This window comes from Suricata suricatta, chromosome 12 (assembly GCF_006229205.1).
Source record: "Suricata suricatta isolate VVHF042 chromosome 12, meerkat_22Aug2017_6uvM2_HiC, whole genome shotgun sequence".
NCBI lineage: Eukaryota > Metazoa > Chordata > Mammalia > Carnivora > Herpestidae > Suricata > Suricata suricatta.
The window spans coordinates 40,796,753-40,814,735 of NC_043711.1; the positions used below are offsets into that span (position 1 = coordinate 40,796,753).

The 17,983-nt window shown below is 41.7% G+C and overlaps 1 protein-coding gene across 3 annotated transcripts in view; it reads left to right on the forward strand.

Moving 5' to 3' along the window:
• Window positions 1-15,945, forward strand: part of IL5RA (interleukin 5 receptor subunit alpha) — a 40,266-nt gene extending 24,321 nt beyond the window's left edge. The window contains exons 11-16 of one of the 3 annotated variants that reach the window (XM_029918055.1): window positions 4,776-4,872; window positions 6,351-6,435; window positions 10,118-10,394; window positions 14,117-14,264; window positions 14,896-15,147; window positions 15,810-15,945. In XM_029918055.1, the coding sequence (XP_029773915.1) occupies window positions 4,776-4,872; window positions 6,351-6,435; window positions 10,118-10,204 (269 nt within the window). In that variant the 3' untranslated portion in view covers window positions 10,205-10,394; window positions 14,117-14,264; window positions 14,896-15,147; window positions 15,810-15,945. Of the gene's footprint in view, window positions 1-4,775; window positions 4,873-6,350; window positions 6,436-10,117; window positions 10,395-14,116; window positions 15,148-15,809 lie in introns of all 3 variants that reach the window. The other 2 variants (XM_029918056.1, XM_029918054.1) reach the window with 2 other exon arrangements.
• Window positions 15,946-17,983: the final 2,038 nt, after the last annotated feature.

Here is a 17,983-nt window from a genome sequence, read left to right on the forward strand (position 1 = left end):
GATGGCTTATTCTCAAGGTCAGGAGGTTAAGATGTTCAAAATGATAGAAGCCAAGGCCACCAGAAACCAGATAGCGGAATTCCTGAATGATCTCAGTTGACAGTCAAAAGAGCACCCAGGAATGAGGTAGACAGTCTGGAGGGCTTGTCCTCCTTAGAAGGACAGGCCTTGTGACTTCCTCTTTCTAAAACATCTGTGCATATCTAAATAGCAGTGCCCTTCAATTTCTTGAAAAGAAACATCTGTGGCTTCCGTTTTAGGGTCCGAAAGGCATTCTCCTTGAGTCAGAGAAAAGATTCAAGTTATCTGGAAACTTTTTTTCTTAAGAAAATTTCCAAGGCCAGAGACCCCAGAATTCAAATTAATGGTACCTTCAGGGGTCTCCCAACCTTTGCAGTATTGAAATTTCTTTTTTATGATTTTTGACCCAGAGGATTTAATCTGTCATTGGTACCTGTTGCCCTTTTTTTCTACCTTCAGTGAAATCAGAGTAGATGTTAACTTTAATTCACTTATTTATATAACGTACTCAAACTTTTCACATTAATAATTAAACAGTAGATAATCCACAAGTAATTTCCATTTGGCAGTGAGTATGTGAAAGCTTTTTCTTGTACTAACTTTACCTGCCTGTTTATGTTTTCTTTCTGGTAAAGCTGACCTTGGCTCTCATCTCTGGGGGTCAGTTCTGTTCTCAGTTGGTGGGTGGAGAGTCTTTCTGAAGCATATCAGGACATTGCAGAAGCCAGGCCAGGAGAAATGACTAATTTGCCAGCTCCCTCCAGGCAGGGACCATGACTTTGCTTCCCACATAGCACCTTGCATGCACCAATAACTTTTTTTGATTGAATGAAATAAAATCAGTTGCCTTTGTATTTTTGCTAATTCAGTGAAAACCTTTGTTTATCAAAGTGAGAACTGAAGTGAATCATTAGGGAGTAGTTTAACTGAAAAGATTTTTGTAATCATGGTCAGAAGTGAACGGTACCATTATCAGCACTTGACATATCAGGCTACAAGGTATTTCACAATTTGAGACACAAATGGGACTGAGTGTACGACCCTGATAATATTTACAACACTCTCGTTCTTTCTGTAGGACCCAAACTTTACCTGTCCGTTAAGCCTCATGGTAAATAGGGTAACTTTTTTCCTGCTGACATACCCCTTGCTAAATTGATATTCCATGTATGAGTCTAGCATTTCTGAATATACTGATTAAGGTATGTGAGTGATGGTGAAGAGCATGGAATGGTGGATTTCAGAAATGGGGAAACAAAGCAGGCAGAATCCCGTATTCAGGACATCAGACTGGGAATTAAAGCACGATAGTATTTGATTTGACAGTATTAGTTCATCCCTGTTGCTCTTTACATTAGCTATGAGCAAGTGCAATGAAAACTGGGTTTACGACCCAGACAACTGAATATTAATCCTGGAACCTTTCAGTATCTATAGCATTTGGGAAAAGCTTTCCCTCCTTGAGTATCACTTTTTAAAACTTATTTTACTGTGACCAACACCTCTTTGTGAAATAACAGATATAAATACCTAAAACTAAAAAAAAAAAGTACTACAGTCATAGGTTTTTAATAAAGTGATTCAGTCCCAAGTGCAGTCTCGGGCACACCAGGAGGAACGTCTCCTTTGCAGTGCTGCTCCCTTCTGTTGGACTCCAGCTGCCAACTTAGCTTCCGTCCAGCAGTGGGGACACAGCAGGGAAACTGCTTCCCTGCAGGGAGGTGGTGCCCAGCTGGCTGGGAAGCGGACTCTCAGGAGCATGCTCAATGATGGAGAAATGCTTAGGATGGTTTAAAGTGGGGCTCCTGCTTGCACAGTGTGTCCTCAGTTTGGGGATGCTGAGGAGTGGACCGGGGTCCCTGCACCATGGTGATGGGAGCGTTACTAGGCAGCCAGTCATCGGCTTGGATTCCGGCTCCACCGGCTAGCTGTGTCCCCAGCTGACGGACGCTGCCCTTCTCTCCCTCAGTTCCTCCAGGTACCAAGTGAGGTAGGAGTGCCCGCCTCAAAGCATTGTTGTCAGAATTACACTAACATATATAGTGAGCACTTTGCATTGGGAGCACTCAGAAGAAAAAAGAAACAAAGAAAAAAAAATACATAAAGAAAGTAAGCTATTAGTTTCTTCTGATGACCATTGGTGTTTAGATTTTATACTTTCCTACAATTTTCAAACCTTCAGCAATACAAATGACCACTCCTCTAAAATCAATTTTGTTAAAAGTAAGTGCGCAGGAACTCACAGTGGCCTGGATGGAGTCGGTGGTATTGGAAAAGGTGATGATTTGGCATAGATCTTACGGGTCATGTATTTCAACTCATGTTTAAAATTTTTTTAAATTTATTTATATTTAAGAGAGAAAGAGAGGAGAGCAGGGCAGGGGCAGAGAGAGAGAGAGAGAGAGAGAGAGAGAGAGAGAGAGAGAGAATCCCAAGCAGGCTCCACACTGTTAGCATGGTGCCTGAAGAGAGGCCTGAACTCATGAACCCTCATGACCTGAGCCAAAACCAAGTCGGACGCTTAACCGAGCCACCCAGGTGCCCCTCCCCTTGTTTTTACAGATGAGGGAACGGAGGCCCAGAATGGCAGCCTCCATAACAAGCTGTGAACAGAACCCAGGTTTCCACACCGGTGAGGATGCACATATGAGACAGCAGCATGATCTCTTACCTTTATGAGAGGTTGGGATGTGATAGTGTAAAAGGAGTCCACGGAGAAGGGAAGGAGGGCTGTAGAGAAGAGGAAGAATCAGAGTGACTTCCAATGATCTCAGTATGGAAACTTGCATGAATAGAGACCATCATGGGGGAGTCAGTGAGAGAGGTCCTTCTGATATGAAGAAGCACACGAACTTAGTTTTCAACATTGTCAGCTTGGAGGAACATCTAAGTGGGGTTTCACCCAAGGGCAATTTCAGATCGAGAATGTGAGCTGCATGTCAGGGCTGGGCCAGGAATAAAGACCAGGGAGAAGAACACCTGGTATTAAAAGATGCAGCTGCGTTCAACCAACTTTCCAGTACTGAAACAATAGACCATCCTGGAAAACACCTATGGGTCCAGGCCTGAGCAGAGAGGCTCAACTGAACCTACAAGGGGAGAAGGAAATGCCACCCAGGAAGGGGAACATTGTGGTCAAAGAACTCACGACTTGGTTTCAAGGTGGGCACACTTGTCAAGCATGAAATTCAGGAGGGAGACCGGGCAAAATCAAGTTGGAAAAAGAAACAGTGTCTTTTGGATTCAACTAGGATGCAACCATCAGCAAATAAAAAGAGCAGTTTCTGAGATGGGGAAATGAAGCAGCCTGAATCCCTTATTCAAGAAATTAGGCTGGGAAGTAAAGCAGGAAGGTAATTGGATGATAGTTGGGAGTGATGGCAGAGCAGAGAAAGGGCTTGTTCAAGAGAAAGGACTCGATGAATATTTGAAAGCAGAAGGGAATAGATGAAGGAGGAGAGATTAAAGTTTTGGGGAAGTAGAAGATAAACCCTGAATAAGAGTTATCAGGAGGCAAAAAAGCAAGAGATCAAGGCCAAGTTGGACTCCCTGGCATTAAATCCTCAAGACATCTCTCCTTCTTTTGAGTTTGAAGTATGTTGGAGCTTTTGGAGGTCTTAAGAGGATTTACAAGCTCTTGAAAGTTCTACTTATACACTTTTCATTTTATAAAAGAAACAATTCATGGCAAACTAAGGTTTAGGACCTGTTTCTCCTGGTGCGGCTTGGTTTGAACTCTCCCTGCACTTGGCACAGCTGACAGTAAGTCATTACCTGTGTCGTTATTTGCTTAGAGCCTTCCTTCTCCGATGGATCTAACAAGCAGAAGGGGAGAGCCCACATGTGTGCTTCTGACCCAGCTTGCACCTGTTCAGTGCCAAGCACATAATGGGAGTCTGACAAATCTCTGTTAAATGGGTGAAGAAGGGAATGTATGAATGAGCGGCCTCTCCCACAGAAAGGAAACTGACATTAGGGAGATAATGCAGTTTTTGCCTTATTCTCCAGAAGTGAATCAGGCAGTTTAACAAGTGCATTACCTCTTTAAAAATCTTGTTTTTAACACACCTTAATCAAGGTTAAGGACCTTGAGTTTTCCTGAAAACATTTCTAGTACCTTAAAAAAACACTCACACACCTCAATGATGTCATTAAAACTGATAGAAGAATCTGTCTTTGCAAAATAGAAGCAAATTTAATTAGAGGATAAGATGGCAGGTGATGTATTTATACTTTCTGTACTGACTTAATAGCAATTTTCTTCTATTTTTCTATCTGTGAAATGGGAATAATGATAAGGGGTATCAAAGCATAATTAGGACTGCAAAACGCTTCTAGCAAAGTCTGATGTCTTTAGGGCTAACTCTGAGTATTATTCCGTACTTTGTTTCCTCTAAAAGTTTCTAACTTTGTATATTTTTATTGTAATGCAATTAGATTATTAAGAGGACTTATGTTTTGTAGCCTTTCCATATAAAAACCTTACTACTCACCAAGAGGTGATACGCTCCAGGATACAGGAAGCATTAATCCATAAAGAGTAGTCCATAAATATCTGCTGACTAAATAATGATTTAATATTAAAAGTGGCTTCATTTCACCCACACAAGAAACCTCAAGCTCAGGATGCCTAAGCTCCTTGTCCAGCATCACTCAGCACCTGCAACTCTAACCCAAGCTTTCTGATGCCTGCATCGAGTCACGTTGCAGATTTATGGCCGATTCTAGCTCAGATTTCTCTCTTTTTCTATCAGGAAATGATGACCAGAAGCCCACCACAGAATGGTTTCTTATTGTGCTTATGGCAGCCATCTGCTTCATCTTGTTAATTTTCTCCTTCATCTGTAAAATGTAAGTATTTTTGTATATCTGGGTGTCCAGTGAGGTCTGAGTATTGAATTTTACAGTCCTGTTGTGTATCCACTAGGCTTCTTGTTATCAGATGGAATTTGCAACACTTTGGTGTCTTCTCGACAGCATTTCCAAGATGAGTGTAGACCAAATTAAAAAGTGAGAAACAACCGTAGTGATTCACAGAAACTGGACAGAGCACAACATAGCCCTCAGCCATTACACACCCTTCTTGAATTTGTTGGCAGTGTTTTTATTTCTGTGAAGCCTTTTACATTCAAGGTCTTTTGATTCCTTTACCACCTGCCACTCAGTATTCGAATGTCTTATTCCTTGTGTGAAGGAATGCAGCTCGCTGCAGACTGAAATCATCCCAATGTTTCCCGTGTCATGATCCCTAATTATGAGATGCCGACACCTACCCTTACCTTTTGTTCACCAGGCCTTGAATGGCTGATTGTCCTTTGGTCAAATGCAGATTCTAGGAATGTTATGCAGATCTGGCGGCCAATCCCAGAGCCTACAAATGGCTCCAGAACTCCTCAACCATCCTGACACTCAGTAAGGCAAAGGGCCATTTAGGGGGCTTAACGACATGCTGCATCTTAGCCCTTTCATCGTTTTCAGATTTTTGAGAGCAAAAACACACATGCATGAGTGAGCAGGGGAGGGGCAGAGAGAGAGAGACAGGGAGAGAGAATCCCAAGCAGGCTCCATGTTGTGAGCATAGAGCCTGATGCAAGGCTTGATGCTACAAACCGTGAGATCATGACCTGAGCCAAAATCAAGAGTTAGACACTTAACCAACTGAACTGCCCAGGTGCCCCCCAAATTACTGACCTTTTAAAAAGCCTCACTGGGCACCTGGGTGGCTCAGTCAGTCAAGCCTCTGACTTCGGCTCAGGTCATGATCTCATAGTTCATGGGTTTGAGCCCTGTTATCAGGCAGGCTCTGCACTGACAACTCAAAGCCTGCACCCTGCTTCAGAGTCTGTGCCTCCCTCTCTCTTTCTGGCCCTCCCCCACTCACATGCATGTGTTCTCTCTTTGTCTGAAAAATAAACATTAAAAAAAAGCCTCACTATTATAAATGTTATATTTTTTGGATTGGAGGGTGATATTTCAAAAAAGAGGAAGAACCTGGTGAGCCGGCACAGTTGGATAAGGGCCTATAGCCAGCACTGTATTTAGCAGTGGGGCCCCTAGAACTTGCAGATCAGACATTTTCAGAAATTAGGCTTGGAAACATGGACCAACATGAAGCAATTACTATTATGTTTTTCTTAGATGATTCAGAAGACACATCACAGCCCCAACTAATATTACAATATAAATATTTATAACTCTTGGTCAATAAAGATTTTGAATTTATAGAACAGCAGATCCTGCAATTAACTAGGTCAACTTGTAGAGTAGCTACTTCAAGACAATGAAGGATGTTCTAGCTCACCTAATTCCCTGCTTTACTCTGTTTTCAGAGGTCACTTATGGACCAAGTTGTTTCCACCAGTTCCGGCACCAAAAAGTAGTATTAAAGATTTCTTTGTAATTGTCAGCTCTGAGGTAATGTTGAAGGCTCTTATGATGGGTCCTATCTGCCCAGGGTTGGGTCTCTAGGGATTGGTTATCTGGTTACTGGTTTTTCATATTCCAAGGCAGAGTGACTACCTAGGGGGCTGGCCAACTTTATGTCATTTTGGTCATTATGCTCTGGGGCTCACTGTTGTGTTGCATTTGTTCATTACTGTCTTGGAATATTGGGAAGGTCCTGCTCAGTTTTGACTGCCCTTCCCAGTCAGACTGGAATTTTTTTCTATCACTGATCTCTTAATTGGGTTTAGGCAATTCCTTCAACTCCATGCCTTCCTTTTCTGTATAGATGACAAAAGTGTCCTATTTAGCGCTGATGTTATAAGAATCCATGTTTTTGCACATGGGTATCCTAATTAATAACATTTTCAAGGAAAATTTTCCTAGTTCCTTAATATTAAAAAAAACCACAGAGAAGGCTAATATTTGCCCCATAAGTGCATTTCCTTAGGCCCTATTTGCCATTTAGAGCAGTTAGGCTTAACTGAATGCTCACTTACTTATGGCTACCCAATTGTTCTAGCATCATTTTGTGGGAAAAAAAAATCTTTTCCCCAGTGAACTGTGTTGGCATCTTGTTGAAAATTAGTTACCTATATATGTGTGGGTCTACTTCCGGACCATCTATTTGTTTTCATTGATCTGTTGGTCTATCTTTATGCTAATGTGGTCTTAATTACTATAGCTTTACTGCGAACCCGCAGATCTGGTAGTGTAAGGCTTCCAAACATGATTTTTTTACGCAAAAGTTATTTTGGTTATATTAAGTGTTTTGCATTCACATATAACTGTTAGAGCAACTTTATCAATTTTTATCAAAAAAGCTGCTGGGATCTTAATTAGGATTGTGTTAATTCGTAGGTTAATTTGGGGAGAAGTGACATCTTAAAATGAGTCTCCCAATCTGTAAACATGATGTCATCATACAATACAAACATACAGTATCATCAACCTATTTAGGTTTCTTTAATTTCTCTCAGCCATCTTTTGTGATTTTTAGTGTACAATTATTATGTTCTTGGTCAAATATGTCCTTAAATGGACTGGCTATTCAGATTAGGGATCAGAAAACATTCTATAAAAAGCCAGATAGTAAATACCTAACCGCCAAATGGTTCATCTCAACCATCCAATGCTGCCATTGACCACAATGAAAGCAGCCAAAGACAATGTGCTAATGAATGAGCTCGGCTCTGACCAATAAAACTTTATTTACAAAAATAGGCAATAAGCAAGATTCTACCAACAGGCTGTAGTTCGCAAGCTATTTTATTGGTATAGATACCAAGCTATTTTCTTAACAAATCAGTTTTCTAATAAAGTGACTCATGGGTGAATAACTGGTGATTGTTTGTAGGACAGTTAAGGGTCAAACACTCACTGAAATGGATCTTCTCAATAAGCTGTGACATTTAGAGTTTTCAGTTTGGGTGTTTGGAGTTATTACAGACCATAGTAGTTACAAACCTAGTCAAGCGAAGAATTGAGTCAGGCAGAGGAACCCTTCTGTCCTTAGTTCCATTTTATATTCTTCTTTATCAGGGAGTGGGGCTTTGCTTTTGTTTTCCCGCTAATAGTGGGCTCCATTATGAAACTTTGCTTTGGTTCATCGGAATTTCTGTCAGCAATCTCTCCTTGCTCTAGCATTCTCATCTCTGATAAACTACATTTGATCTCAGCAGCACATTCAAGTCATTTGTCCTGGCCCCTTAATGGAACATCTTAATGCCAGTATCTTGTTTTCCTATAGAGCCCCCCAAAGATTCTCTTTAATATTCTGGGGTTGGTAAAAGAAACTGGCTTATGAGCTCACTGTATAAGCTTGTGGTATGCTGTTAATTAAAATCAAGTCATGTGTACAAAACAACAACTTGGGTTTGACAAGCTGATTTCAAAATAAGCCAAGGATTAATGTCAGAACTTAGTACTGCTAGGCTCCTCTGGACAACTTACTTTCCTCTCATACTGTAGAGTTATTAAAAAAAAAAAAAAAGACCAGAGACAGACAGAGACAGCATGTGCAACCTCGAAAATGAAGCACCACCCCATAATGTCAGCCCTGTGGCCTAAGTTCTCCACACGGGAGAGTATGTGAGCAGTGCCCCAGCCTGTGTCCCCAAAGGTAAAGCCCTTCTAGCTAACTCTTGGGGCTTTTCCCCCAAGGACGATGAGGGGACCTCTGAGTGCTACTGGCAAGGACAGCTGTGTATCCCACTAGGATACCTTTGGTGAGTGAGAAAGGAAACCTTCTGCTTTTAATTACAACCTGCATCTCTGAGCTTGGTGTGGGTAGCCAGAGTCTGGGAATTTGGAGGCTATCTGTCATCCCAGAGCCCTCATTAAGCTGGTTTTGCTGGTCCAGACCCGAGTTAGAGATTGTTTTATTTTTTATTTTTTTAAATTATTATTAATTTAATAGTTTATTGTCAAATTGGCTTCCATATAACACCCAGTGCTTCTCCCCACAAGTGCCCCCCTCCATGACTATCATTCTCTTCCCTCCCTCCCCCTCCCCCTTCAGTCCATGTTTCGTTTTCAGTATTCAATAGTCTCTCATGATTTGTGTCCCTCACTCTCCCCAACTCTCTTTCCCCCTTCCCCCTCCCTATGGTCCTCTGTTAGGTTTCTCCTGTTAGATCTATGAGTGCAAACATATGGTATCTGTCCTTCTCTGCCTGACTTATTTCGCTTAGCATGACACCCTCGAGGTCTATCCACTTTGCTACAAATGGCCAGATTTCTCATTGCCATGTAGTACTCCATTGTGTATATATACCACATCTTCTTGATCCACTCATCAGGTGATGGACATTTAGGCTCTTTCCATGCTTTGGCTATTGTACAAAGTGCCGCTATGAACATTGGGGAGATTGTTTTCTAATATTCAAGAGGCGAATACAGGCAGGGAGATGGGGGAGGGGCAGAAGTCATCCTTTCTCACTCTCAATTTTAAAAAAGGTGACTTTTTGTATTAAGAAAAAAAACTGCATCCTATGTTTTAAATTTGTTAGAGACCAGTTTGCAGTTGTTCTTCATTTCTACCAGGGCAACCAGAAAGCGTTCCTTCCAAAATTAAATAGACTACAAACCCTTAAAGTTCTAGTACATAAGGCAGAGAGCACATCTGTTTGTCACTGCATCCTCAATGCACAGCAGTGTCCAGGATACAGGAGGTATTAAAAATGTGTTGAATGAGTAAACAACATAGAGAAATATCTCTGGTAGGTGGTTTCTGTCACAAAGTTTCTAATTAACAGCTTTATAATAGCCCAAATTAGACAAACACATATCCAAATTTAAGGGCACACTACACCAAACCATAAATGGAGAACAATGGAGCTATTCAATCCTGTAGCCTAAGAATATAGAACTTAAAATATTGCATGACATTACACAGAAAGCAATTTATAAGGCTGGTTATTCATTTGCCTTTATTTACCTGTTAAGACAAATTTGTACCTAGAAAAAAAGGCTGAAAAGAAACAATGGGCTGTGTTTGTGAGATAAATTGATGTTTTCTATTTTCCATATTTTCTTGAGTGAACATTTACCATTTTTATAAGCAAAATACACTTTAAAAAGCCAATTGTGAACACATTTGAGAGAACCAAAAATGTGCTATAAGACATCTAAGGGAGGATGTTTTGTTTTACAGAAAACTGCTTCCACCGAGACAGAAATTGAAGTCATAAGTTATGTGGAAGAGCCTGGATTTGAGACCCTGGAAGATTCTGTGTTTTGATTGGCAATGCAGCATTTTCAAAATGAACTCACACTCACATGCCTCAGCGATAAGAGGAACGGGAACTGTTGTTTCTTGGCGACGAAGAGCTCAGAGTTTACTGAACACTCCATTTAGCTGCAAGGCAATACACTCAGACAAATCTCTTGGAAGTGTACATGCCTCATCAAAACCTCCTTGCTCACTCAGGGTGATTGATTAATCTGACCATTCTGCCATGTCTTTTCTCCTCACTCTACAGGGTACCAACTCCTCACCTGCCAGTCTTTGTGATTTACATTACTTACCTCAAACTTTTGTACATGAGACAGTTTTTAAGGCTGATGTCAACTGGCAGAGCTGGTTTTACAGCTCAAGCTGCCATTGGTAATACTCAACTAAAATATCAGCCTGGAGTTAATTATAAACTTAGATTTGAGACTGCTTTCCTAGAGGAAGAGCAAGTGGGAGCCATGGTATTTTTGTTGTTGTTGTTTGTTTTTGTTTTGTTTTGTTTTCATTATAGAATACTTTTTCTCTCAAGTAGAGTGTTGGGGGAGTGGGGGCAGGAGAGGGAGAGAAGCATTATCTCAAGTTCTATAGGTATGATTTAGGAAGTATGATTTGAAGCAGACTTATTGAAAACATGAAGAGCTAATATATCACACCACACCAAAACAGGGAACAGGATATTGTTTGAGATTATATTCTTGAAAACAGTCTTGATATTCAAGAGCATACTGAGAAAGGCATTAGGTAGAATTGGGTTGGGAAGGTGATTACTCAAACAAGAATGAACTTTCTGAAGAGATGTTTGCTTTTGCAAAGATTTTAGAGCAACTTGTTGGGTGCTGGTCAAGTAGCTCTGGGTCAGTCCTAGCCTTTAGGTTCCAAAGGCATCCTACAAGCATCCCATAAAATAGCCCAATCTAGACATCATTTCATAGGATGCTTTATGCCTTCCAGAGTTGGTTTAGTCAACCGGATTCAATAACGGGGGGCACACTGACTACCAAATACTTGCAGAGGGTGCGCTTTTGGTAACCAGCCATTGAAACTAGCAGCAGCTTGGACCCAGAATAGGCCAAGCAGTAGGACAGCTGTCATTGTTGCCTGTTTCCAACTATTATGGACTGTATGTTTGGGCCTATTGCCTTCCAATTCATATGGAAACTCTACATTCCAAAGTGATGGTATTAGGAAGTGAGGGTCTTTGAGGGGTGATTAGGTCAGGAGGATGAAGTCCTCATGAATGGGATTAGTGCTCTTTTAAAGAGACCCCAGAAAGTCTTTTCTCCTCTATGTAAACATACAACACGTTGGCATTGTGAAAGCAGCAGGAGGGCTCTCCTGAGAACCCTGCCATGGTGGCACCTTCGACTGAGAATGCCAATCTGCAGAACTGAGAAATAAATTTCTGTTGTTTGTAAGTCACCCAGAGTATGGCCCTGTGTGATAGCAGCCTGAGCTAAGAGGCCCAGTGTTAGCAACAATACTAGGTATTTCACACACATTATCTCTAAACCTGAGAAGCCCTCATTGTTTGTATTACTGCCTCATTTTACAGGTGCAATCACTAGGGAAAATGCATAATGAAAGGATAAATTCCAGGCCCAAGTGATCCCAATAATGTAGAGGGGACTGCTGAAAAAAAAATGGAGTCTGCTTAGTGGCAGGACCTGGAAGGCATGGCCCATGGAGGTGCTGCAATTGCTGGGGGGAGAGAGAGGGGGAGAGAGAGAGAGAACTAGCAGGGGGCAGGACAGAGAGAGAGGGAAACACATAATCCAAAGCAGGCTCCAGGCTCTGAGCTGTCAGCACAGAGCCCACATGGGGCTTGAACTCATGAACCATGAGATGATGACCTGAGCTGAAGTCTAACATTTAAGCCACCTAGGGACCCACAAGAACCCATATTCTTAATGAATATTCTTAGATTATGCATTCTGAAACTTGCTAGTGCCTTTGAATCACCTGGAGGCATCATTAAAACAGATTGTTGGGGCCTACCCTCAGTTTCTGATGGAGTAGATCTGGGGTGGAGTATGAGGTTCTGCATTTCTAATAGGTTCCCGGGTGATGCTGATGCTGATTCACCAGCCACACATCACACGCAATAGCCCTGCGTGTTTCTGGTGAATACCAAAATTTGAAAACCAACTGTTGAAGGAGCAAGTGATGGAAAATCCTGCCCCAAATTGCCCCCTTTTGGGCTTATTGCTCCTTCTCTGATCTCTTCCAAACCAGAGCCTGGAAACCTATGGCCACTGCTTCTGCTATGAGGCTGGGAGAGAAGAAGAAAGCTTCCCCCAGTTTGGCTGGTTATTCATAGCTGGGTATGGTGCTCCCTTCAGAGATGGCTCCCTGGACCCCAGTGGCCAGCCATCAGCTAGGTACTAAATTGGTACCACTATCTGGCTCTTAGTATTTAAGTTTCAAGAGCAACAAAGCATAGGCCATGTGGTCTCCCCAGGAGACTATGACCTTCCTCTTCCTCACTGCCTAGCTTATAAACTCCTACCCATGTTTTAGAAACCTATATCCTACATCTTCTCCATGAAGCCTTCGAAAAGAGAGTTTGGTTGATCCTGCCTCTGGGTTTTCATTCTGGGCCTTTGGTCCTCTGTTGGAGCTATTACACTGTACTTTATCCCATTCACAGTTTGGATGTCTCCCCACTAGACTGTGCTCTAGGAGGATGGGGCTCATATGAAATGCACCTTATGTGCAGTGTCTAGGACAATTGGGCCCTCTTAAACCCTCTTTCAATCCTGGCATAATTCCTTGCATGTAGCTGAAACTGAGTGATATTTGGCAGAGATCACCAAGACCTATAATATCATAGAGAGGAAGAAGGGTGTCTAAAGAGAACATGACTGGAAATAACCAGGAGACACATGTGTGCCTGACCATCTGGGTGGTGTAGCCTAGGTCTCTTTTTGCTGATGATGTGGCTCAGTTGTGATGTATAAATAGCCATGTAAAAGGAGTTAGGCTTTGGATGTGGCCTGTTTTGAGAGCTCCGTACAGTTTTCACTAGTCTTGTCATGACAAATCAGAGTGTGAACATTCTCTTAACAGTAAATACCCTTGTCAACAGGTTGATTAGACACTGGCACCCACCTCTTTCCATCTCCCACCAGGACAGGAAAGAAGGCCAGCTGTCTCCTAAAAAGCCTTTAGTCGCACACTCAGAACAAACACTGCTTCTCTAAGACATCCTCTCCAGGAAGGATTTTAGTCCAATGTCTTTCTTTGGCAGTTGGAATCCTCTGAGTGCAACACAGGGAAAGTGCTGGGGAGTCTGGAGGGGAGGTTCAGTGCGCCAACACCACAACCATCTGAGGCTTATTGAAATGCTTCAAGGCCTCGAGCTATTTATGCAGGCTGGGCAAGAATTCCACATGGGCAAAGAACATCCTGATTAAAAATCCAAACGTTTTCATGGTGAGACTTGTATGTGTCAGGACCATCTGTTGGAAGAATTAATAAACCTTAGGTGCTAATTTGTTAAAGAAAAAGGAGGTGTCTAGAAGCGAGAACAGAGAACCAAAAACAATCTTTGATGGCATGAGGCAAGGTGACAATCCTAATGAAAACAGGACCTCGTGTTAGCCCAAGAATCTTTGTGACAGTGACCATGTTGCTAGTCCTGCTTCCACACCCTGCAACTAAAGTTTCAGGATACAAACTTCTTGAAAGCCATTTTTAAAGAATATTATACTGAACTGGAAGACAATCAACTTTCTGTCAGTATCCTTCTGTTTTAGGTAATATATGTGAATGTAAATTCACTTCAGAATGAGAACTGCTTAACACAGATGACAGTGAATTAATTGTCTAGGTCCACAAACTGAACAGGACTACATTTCTCATTTTTTCTCCTAAATATTCTTGTTCTCTGCACTCATCATTGTTTTTATCATCTCTCAGCTAAAACCATTACAATGCAACTAAAATCCAGGCCTCCAGGATTGCCTTTCTTTGAAGGACCTATGTAAAAGGCACAACTGCCTACATCACCTCCTGTCCAAAGTACTCGGATAATTCCATCAACTTCAAGTTAAAGCTCCTTTCAACAGTGAGTCCCGGGGGGGGGGGGCTCAGCATCTCACTAGCTCCCCAGTCACTTTCCCAAGGAGTGCCCTCCATAATGAACACCATGCTCTCTCATCCCGCCCTCTGTGTAAGCTTCCTCTTGTGGAGAAAGACTCTCTTCATCGGATGATGAAGCATCGGATGATGCTTTTAAGATTTTATTTTTAAGTAAGCTCCACACCCAACATGGGGCTCGAACTCTCACAACCCCGAGATCAAGGGCTGCATGCTCCACTGACTGAGCCAGCTGGGCACCCCTTAACACTTATCTTCTAAGTCTCAGTCCTGCGCCACCAGGAAATCTCTGTATTCCCCAGGAAACTTCTGGTTGATTCTTTTTTTTAATCATTTACTGTATTATTTAAAAAAATATTTTTGTCTCATTTAAAGTGGAAACACACCGAGGTCAACAACGTCTTGGGTGTGTACTTAACCATTGAGTTGGAACTGGCTGAATTTAGCTGGACAATGAAAAACAAAGCGAATTTCTTACTAGTGTATCCAAATGCAAAACTATGCATACTCAATTTAGCTCTAGAGAGTTAAGCTCTAATGGGTAGACTTATTTATTAAAGCTGTAGACTTATTTAATAAAGCTGACTTATTTATTTCAGCTAGAAATTACATCATCACCAAAGCTTAATAATGAAATGATAAGAACTCACGGTCGGTTGGTGTGGCTTTTGCTCCAGAAATGCCTCTCTCTACCTCACCAGCGTGGCCATCTCTTGGGCTCTGCTGAGCGCCTGCTGAACTTCCAGGAGCCAGTACGACTACTCTCCACAAATGGGCGGCAGGTGCAACAGTTAACCCTCGTGGCCATGTGTGTTATTTTAAAGTTCTAGTGGATTCTTCTCACCATGAAGGTGTGTTATTAGATTAGTTTCATTCGTTAAAATTAAGAGCAAAGATCTGTCCCTCCCAGTGATAAACTGAAAGAAGTTGTAAACCTAGGGGTGAGGGAATTGTTGGGAAGAAATCAACAATAAAGTACTGGTGTCGGAGTTCAAAGGTCAGCAAGCTGCTCCTTACAGATCTATGTAGTAAATATATTCAGCTGTGAGAGCCATCTGTTCCCTGCTGCAACTGCTCAGTTCTGCCATTGTAGCACAAAAGCAACCACAGACAGTATATAAATGAGAGTGGCTATATTCCAATAAATCTTTATTTACAAAAACCAGGCAATGAGCCAGGTTTGGACCGTGGGCCAATATTTATCTGTACATAGCTTAATGGATCCAAAATGTTAACATTTGAGTGGGCTGTTTCTTTTTTTCTCTACTTGTGTGTGTGTGTGTGTGTGTGTGTGTTTAAAGCAAAGCTACTAATTTGAGAAATATGTTTAATCACATAAAAATCACTCTATAGTGGGGAAGGGGAGGTGGTGGTAAAAAAATTTGTTGTTTGAACTTAACCTTGTTATAAGTTGGTTTTGCAAGAAACTTGGGTCCAGATTTCTGTTCTTACTTTAATCTGTTTACATGTTTTATGCGATTTTCAAATAAGTGTGTGTTTTAATCACCTCCAGTGAATCATCAAGAGGAAAGACTTAATCCAGTTTCTGTGGATTTCCAGTGCCCAGCAAAGTGCTTAACACATGGAAAGCAGTCGACATCTTGTTTGCTGGCAATTAAATAAAAGACGAACAACTGGGCCAATTCAAACTCTGTTATTTGGTCTCAGATATTTTGTTCTAAAGAGTGATAAATCAACCATGTAACTTTTTTGCAACAAGTTGTGCTATAGTTATGTTCTGGGGAACACGCCCATTTTTATGTCCCTTTGAAACATTTCTGGAATTCCCCTGGAAACTTCAGAGCCATGGACCTTGGGTGACCTGATAACGCATCAGCAAGATCCTGGAACTTTGCAGTAGAAATTAATGACCTCAATGAGGATGAGTCCTCCTCCCTGCATGAGATTGCCAAACTTAGCAAATAAAAATAGATAAAGCCCTGTTAAATTTGAATTTAAGATACATATTGCAAGGACAAACTTACACCAGAAAATTATTATTTTTTTAATCTGAAATTCAAGTTTAACTTGGATTTCCATATTTTATCTGGCAACTCTGATCTTGCAGGGTAGCCTATTTGAAAAATGGCTCGAAGGATGCTTGAAGGCCAGTACAACAAACAAGCAGAAATCTCCATTTTCAGTAAAGAAAAATAGCCAAGCTGGACCACTTTGGAGCAGGAAAATCACAGCTGAGATATAGGATGTTTCTCTGAGAGAATCCTATACCTGGGATCTTGGCTCAAGCCCTTGGTCACTTTCAACAGCCCATGTACCACATTCTGGAAGCTCACCACCTTAGTTCCTTCTTATTGCCATAGGGGAACCAATATCTGTGTAAGTATCTACCTATCTACCTACCTACATACCTAATGTTTTGGAATGGCCTTTCCAAATCAACCAGCATCTGAATTCCTGGCATCTCTGTTAGCTTTGTTACTAAACCTCTTAGTCTTGGTTCCCCATGTGTCTTATATGAAGAATAAATAGTAACTAAACTATCAGGTATATACCAGAAGCATTATCATTGTCAGGTATTATCATTACATTTTTCTATAGTGCGACAAGGTGCCAGTCCTGGTCCCTTGGCTTCCCTACCCACAGTCTTACTCCAAACCAGGTGACTTTACACTTGTCTCAGGTGTCTTCCTCTGCTTCCTTCTGTGGCTCTCATGGGGTCTCTCTTTCTGACTGTACACCACTCCCCTGTGCCTAGAATAGTGCCTGGCACCCAGAAGGTGACGCTAGACCCCTGCTGAATGGCCGACCGAAACCACTTCAGGGACCTGATCTCCAAATGGCTTTGCCTGGAGTCTGCTCATCATTCACTTGTTCACTTCCCACGTCTCAGCCTCAGATGTGCCCCACTTGGACCTCACCATGTCCTTCTTGCCTACTGTGTCCTGACCACTTTCTAGTTGAACTTAAGACACCATCTCCTTACTGTCTCTTGTTCTTTCTCTCACTAAAGGCTAATTTCTCGGTGTTGAGATGCACTGAATTAAGAGTTCTCCATTCTAGTCCCGACTTTCTAATCCTCTCTGTTACTTTGGGCTTGTAGTACCATTTCCTTACCTCCATTTCATAAATGAAAAAGGAATAAAACCACCATCTCCCACTTCTTAGTGTGAAGAGCACTTCGAAAACTATAAAAACAAATGAAGCTATTATTCTTTGTTAGTTAAAATCCTAAGACATACACGTTTCCTGGTATAGTTTCTGCTGTTCATAACAATTGGTAAGAATATGTAGCCAAAGACCCACTTTCAGCTACTGGGACTATCACATTAAATGACCTCAGCCTTGAAGATTCTAGACATTCAGATCCATTATATGGTTGCCTTTAAAAAAAATACTTTCTCAGAGTGTGGTCTATATTGCTAGAGCTCTGCTAATCTACAACTGACCATAACTGCTGGTGAAAAGGACAGAGAATGAATTTGTTTAAACTGTGAGCTCTGGGGGCGCCTGGGTGGCTCAGTCAGTTAAGCAGCCGGCTTTGGCTCAGGTCATGATCTCACAGTTCGTGGGTTCAAGCCCCGCGTCGGGTTCTGTGCTGACTGCTAGCTCAGAGCCTGGAGCCTGCTTCAGATTCTGTGTCTCCCTCTCTCTCTGACCCTCCCCTGCTCGTACTCTCTCTGTCTCTCAAAAATAAATAAAAAAGACATAAAAAAAAAAACCCAAAAC